The sequence below is a fragment of the Hesperophylax consimilis genome, chromosome 2 (assembly GCF_061612785.1).
Source record: "Hesperophylax consimilis isolate HC1 chromosome 2, BYU_Hcon_1.0, whole genome shotgun sequence".
Lineage (NCBI taxonomy): Eukaryota > Metazoa > Arthropoda > Insecta > Trichoptera > Limnephilidae > Hesperophylax > Hesperophylax consimilis.
Genome location: NC_142837.1, coordinates 11216707 through 11223484, shown reverse-complemented (window position 1 = coordinate 11223484; position 6778 = coordinate 11216707). Strand labels below are relative to the sequence as shown.

Sequence of the window (6778 nt, the reverse complement as noted above, 5' to 3'; positions counted from 1 at the left end):
TACTGTCAAATTCGTGACGTTGTATTTACAACACGAATGCTTGTGGAATATAAAGTCGCCCCGATATAATGGGACTGGGACACGGTCAAGCGGCTTGATCGCAAGCACGTAGTTTTATTGTCTATTGTTGTCTATTATTGTCTATGCTTAGCGGCTTGACAGCCCGCATCAAGCCTCTCCGTCAAGCATGGCCACGCCTTCCTGTGATTTCGTGGTGGTCTATGTATATGTACTTCTATGCCTTCCTGTCATTTCGTGACTCGCGGCAAAATGGAATCTGTCAAAGACAAAGCGTTCTTGGCTCTTACTTTAGCTTTATGTTTGAATAAAATAATAAAAAGAAACGAATTTGGTGTCAAGAATGGTACAAGTTAAGGTACCGCTTTACCCATGAGCATTTGCAAAGTGTATTACAGGCTACAGCTATTTTTTGTATGAATATCTTGTGCGGTATTCATACAAAAAATATGTTTTCTCCATTGAAAATTCAGAAAATTATTTATTCTACAGTTTGATTATTAATGACCTTGAAAACCGCTGTCATAATTATTAAAAAATACTAAAATACTTCCAAAATTTTTAAATTAGATGGATTTCTACAAATTGAACACAAAAACAATAACTAAGTACCTATTTTATAACAATTTTATTCAATTTATATCATTGTTTATGATACGTGATATTTATTTGTCTATTGTCGTTTGTCTATTCCCACAAAAATATAAATTCGCATCAAGCACGTAGAATTGCGCAATGCTTGCAAGCCAGCTTCGGTACACGGTCAAAATGCTTGACACAAAGTGCCATAGACAATAAACTACGTGCTTGCGATCAAGCCGCTTGACCGTGTCCAAGTCCCATAAGATCAAACAAATCAGGGAATCAGCATACGCTGAATTAGAAAAAGGGATGAATATTCCTGGATTTGGTGATAGGGAGATAAGAGCGAAAATTAAAAGCATCAGGTTAGTGAAGTTTTTTTTATTTATATGGTATATTACAAGTGCCTGTATTATTATAAATTTATGTTAAAGTAGTAGCAGAGTCATTAATCATTAATAATTTCTTTTCAGATCTACCTACTCACAGGAGTTAAAAAAAATAAAGGAGTCAAAACCCTCCGGTGCCGGAACTGACGCAGTATATTCACCATCAGTCAAATGGTTCAATCTATTAGATGGATCCCTCAGAAACATTAATACAATGTTAACAGAAAGTGAAAGCAACTTGGCAAGTACATTTCAATTCTATTCTATCGTTTATACATCAGTTTTTAATGTACCATTCTTGTCTGCCAAGGTACCGATCCATCGTTCACAAAGTAATCTGCATATCTTTCTCGAAGATCTGTAGACCTTCGGGATGAACGATTGGACAGACAACTTGGTAGTGGTTCCAATCCTTGAGGCTCTGGCTCCACCCTCCAATTACCAGGGATAACAGTTCCTGAATCAAAATTGTCTTTGTCTACTGTATATTCCAAATGCTTGTTCTGTAATTTTGTCTCTCTGAGCCAATTATGTAAAGCGCAACACGCCTTTACAATGCAAACAACCTTCTCAGGACTGTAGGGCATCGGTTTCTCAAACACTCTGAATCTGGCAGCTAGTATACCGAAAGCATTTTCAACTATTCTTCTGGCCCGAGACAATCGATAATTAAAAATTTTTTGCTTTGATGTTAATCGATTTCCTGGGAAAGGTTTTAAAAGGTATTCTTTCAAGGGAAATGCATTATCTCCAACTAGTACATGCCCTTCTGGCAGAATACCGTTTTCTAATGCTTGATACAAACTACAGTTTCGAAATACGCCTCCATCAGAAACCCGCCCATTACATCCAATGTCTATATAACTGAAGCAATATTTATGATCTACAACTGCCATTAAGACAATGCTGTTTGTCTCTTTATAATTGTAGTATAAACTTCCTGATTCAGGAGGTGCTTTAATGACGACATGTTTGCCGTCGATTGCTCCACAGCATCCAGGAAAGTTCCATTCTTTTCGAAATCCGTTCTCAATGATATTCCAGTCTGTGGTGGCGGGAACCTGAAAAAAGATTTATAATAATGTATACATTCGATATAAACAACATTCTACTTTATTTTCAGGAAGACATTATACACACGGATACAGATACTGAGGAAAGCAGAATTACTATGAATTCCTTTCGTGAACCCGTATCTAAACCCCCTACAAAAAAAAGCGGCTTTCCCAACTTTCGAGTATGGTGAGTCAACTAAAGGAGATAACTGAGATTGCCAACTCTACAGAAGAAGACGAGTTTGAGGTCTTCGGCAGACACGTCGGCTTACAACTGAAATCTTTGCCCTTGCTATTGGCACTTGAAACCCAGGAATATATTCAACTGTACATGAACAGAATTCGACGCCAACACCTTCAAAATTCAACTGAGCAAAATAGATTCACCAGGATAGTCACACCAGTATCAAATGATTCGCAAGACTCTCCATGTAGTAATACTTCGTATTATGATGATGTAATTTATTTAGATGAGCCCCCAGAAGACACATATGAAATTGAAACACATGAAAACCATGACATCGAATAACTTTAATGTAAATTTTAATATTTAAACCATGTGAAAATTAATAAATGTTTCTCAAATTATATTTATAATTTATTTAGAACCGTTTTAGATACAGCTATAATTATAGCGGGATGGCCTATTTTAGTGGCTATTTCAGTGGTCGTTCCATTGGGAATTTATGGCGAATGATATGCTGAAATAAGCCATCTACTATATTTGTAGCTGTGTGAAACAGCTCTTAATCTTACCTTGATAAATTCCTTTAATGATTCATAGATAGCTTCACAAACTTCTATAATGAATTCCGAAACAGTTGATTTTCCAAGTCGAAAGAGATGTGTGATTGTCCTTAAACTACATCCTGTAGCAAAAAAGTAGAGAACTGCCTGTAATTTGGTTTTTGCGGGAATTGCACTTCTGAAAAGGGTATCCGTGCGTTGAATTTGTGACTGCACTTTCATTAGAAGGAAATTAAAACAGCTTTCAGTCATTCTCAAAGTCGCGAAGTATTCTTTCGGATCTTCAAATGCCATTTCCTTCAGAAGAGAATTTGTAGCTCCTAATGCATCTCTTCTATTAATCCATTTTCGTATCCATAGTTTTTTCACTTTCGTCTAACTAATTTCTTCCTCCACCTCTTCTAAAATATCCATTACAATCAGCTTAATTAGCCTATTTACTTTGTTGCGTTGCAGCCCGTTCATCTTACAATTTGACACTTCACTCGTGAAATCTACTCGACCAATGCGAACGCTTTTTGGTCAGTCAAATGGCGAGTAGCGAGCTACTTGACTAAACTACTCGACCAATGCGAACGAGCCTTTACTGCAACAACTTAATAGGATTTAATTGGACCTTGCACAAAAATACAAGAATATATACACAAAATAGCACTAGAAGTTATTCAAGTTCTCCTGCAACGGTTTCATATAATTTTCACAGCTTTGTCGTCAGCAAACATCATTGAAAATACTGGTACTTACATGATGTAATTCTGGAGAGGTTTAAATGAACTTGTTTGATGTAATCGTGGCTTTGTTTAGCAATTTTAGTCTCCTAATACGTGGTATAAGATCGCGTCGGAATACGGATAGGTCTGAAAAGGAAAATTAATCAAATTATTAGCCAATGAAGTACATTCAGGAATCATGAACATTGTATCAAAGAACGAGAGGTTAGTACCTGTATTTAACAACGTGATCGGGTCCTTCTTTCAATTGGTGGAGATAGACCGGATATTTTATGATGATTGGAAGATTAAGCGTTGGCAACGCATTATTTTTTAATCCCAAAAGTACCGTATTTTTGATTTCAATCGCGAAATGGCACATACAAACAAACGTATTTCTTGCTGCTTCTTCCTAGCACTGGATTATCGAATCCATTTGAGCAACCTTTAACACAACACGGCATTAATTTAGCACCTTGAAGAATTCTAGCACGCAACATTATTTTTAGATGGGTGAAAGAAAATTCAAAATATTTACGCTAAAACCTTCAACTGACTTCAATCTGCGAAATGACGTCTTGGAAATTACCGTTATTTTTTTATCGGAGCATAACACATGTTTAGCTTCTCTTTCTGTTACACGAGTCGCTACGGTAAAGAGCGAGATATCAAGATACAATTTTTGCTCTGAGCCAATGAGATCTGAGCTTTCAGCCACAACAGCTTTGTCTATAAGAATTTGGGTTGAGGATAACTCCTCCCATCAGGGTTACAAGGTTATGCGAGAGTTATACGCCCCTGATATTGACAGTGGCATAATAAACATAGATAACATATAAATAAACCATTCACACCACAGTGGCTGTCCAAAAATTAAACCAGAGAAATAGTTCTGTAGATTTTTATGTCCCAAAAACAATATTCGCACAATACGGGGCAATCATGAACACGTGTTGTGCAGTTGCTTCCGTCATGTCTGTAAAATATTAAATCTATGGAAAAACATGTCGGCGAGTCGAGGTTTATGTTTTCAATGCCGTTGATTCTGATAATTTATTAGATTATCATTAATTTAAATTAAAGGTACGATTAAAGTGAGCCAAATTTGTGTTAAATAATACGTTCGTAAAAACCAAAGTGCGCTGTCTGTCTACGTATACAATATTGTATACGTATCAAATAATGTCCTAATGTGAATTCCAGTATGTGAACAAATGCACGAAGTAATCAATCTGGAAAAGTGAAAGTGAATATTTGAAAAGTACATATTTCCGTCATACTGCTAGTTGAAAAAACTCAGCATGGGCGATAGGCGGTTCGGTCGGGGTTCTCACGACCACGAAACGTCAGAAGAATACCCGCCGTTCTCTCGGCTCTTTGTTTTATGTGACAAATCGCACTCGGAAAATGATTTTCGAGACAGATTCTCAAAGTTTGGCACCATTGAGGATATGCGCTTCGTCAAAGACCGAACTACCGGAGAATACAAAGGCGTAGTGTACATCAAATACGCCAAGACCTCTGAGGCCGCCAATGCTGTAGAAAACATGAATGGCAAAACCATGGGAAATGTTTCCAGGCCTATCAAAGTGAAAGTGGCTTCCAGTAGGCAAGAAGGTCCTGTGAGAGAAGATAACGAGGAGAAGTATGTTCGCCTCTTCGTGATCATTCCTCGAACGATGACCGATTCAGAGTTGCGGGATGAATTCGGCGGCTTTGGGAAAGTGGATTACGCTACAGTCGTTAAAGATAAAGAAACCCGCGAAAGTAAAGGTTATGGTTATGTGAAGTTCAAGAACTTTTCAGAAGCGGCCAATGCCTTTGAGAATGCAGATAAAAAATACAAGGCCATATTTGCAGAACCCAAAAGATACAAAAATGAGTCCAATAGCTTTGATCCTTACTTCCCCTCGCAGGCCCAGCCACCCATCGCCGCCATGATGCCCCACCCGGGTGCCATGGCCGACGGGTTCATCACGCTGAGCGTTATCTGTAATCCTGTATGCCACCAGGAACAAATTAGGAAGCTATTTGATATAATTCCGGGCTTAGATTACTTTCAATACAAGGTGGAACCCCGCCGGCACATGGCCATGGCCCAGGTGGTGTACACCAACCACCAGTCAGCCAAATACGCCCGGGATAAACTACACGGGTTTGAATATCCTCCGGGATCTAAGTTAGTAGTTAAACCATGCTACAATTCCGGTGTTCCATCTTTCGGAGATCAGTCCCCGGAATTCATGAGTATGAGGAAACCAGTGTACCTTCCCGGAGAGAACGGAGCCGACCTGGCCCAGCTGGCGGAGACTATAGCCCAGGCCACTTCTCTCATCCAGGCTGCTGCAGCCGGAACCCTGGGACAAAAGGCGCCGCAAGATGACTCTTTCTGCAACGTTAAGCTCCCTTCCACAAAGCCCCTGGCCAGCATAGACGCTCCTGTGGCCCAAAGATGCTTCATCGTGTGCCAGCCGCGGCCCCCTCCCATCTCCGTCCTGAGAGATGCTTTCTCCCGCTTTGGTAATCTGATCGACGTCTACACCTTGCCCAACAAGAGTGTTGGATACGCCAAGTACGCCATCGTGGAGTCAGCCCAGGAAGCTAGAAAAGTTCTTCACGGAGCGGAGTTATGCGGAATTCGCATGAAAGTCCTGGAAGCAGAAGAACCGCGCTACAATTCTAACACCGCTCATTCAGGCGAAAACAACGAGCGAAATGACTCTTCCCAAAATAATGATGTGGAACACGACGATAGGCGTAAACGCTTGAAGATAGAATCTTAATTATTTTATTCGTCATTGATGAATTCAAAAATAATTTCATATTGAAAATATATTATTTTTTAAGAATAAAAAGTTAATAGTCGTTGTACGTATTTTAAATCTGTAGTTCAATCTCATGCAAAAATCTCAGAGTGTTAATAATCCTCATATATGTATTGAATAAGTAAGATTATACTTCACTTGTCAATTGAAAGTATCTATACTTATTTGGATTATAATATTGAATAAGTAAGATTATACTTCACTTGTCAATTGAAAGTATCTATACTTATTTGGATTATAATATTGAATGAGTAAGATTATACTTCACTTGTCAATTGAAAGTATCTATACTTATTTGGATTATAATATTGAATAAGTAAGATTATACTTCACTTGGCAATTGAAAGTATCTATACTTATTTGGATTATAATATTGAATAAGTAAGATTATACTTCACTTGGCAATTGAAAGTATCTATACTTATTTGGATTATAATATTGAATAAGTAAGA

General features: G+C 38.2%; 1 protein-coding gene across 1 annotated transcript; it reads left to right on the top strand.

Moving 5' to 3' along the window:
* The first annotated feature begins 4505 nt into the window (after window positions 1–4505).
* LOC149425688 (RNA-binding protein 45) lies at window positions 4506–6512 on the top strand. Its single transcript, XM_089644415.1, has one exon. The coding sequence runs from the start codon at window positions 4803–4805 to the stop codon at window positions 6282–6284; it is 1482 nt and encodes a 493-aa protein (XP_089500541.1). The 5' UTR covers window positions 4506–4802; the 3' UTR covers window positions 6285–6512.
* Window positions 6513–6778: the final 266 nt, after the last annotated feature.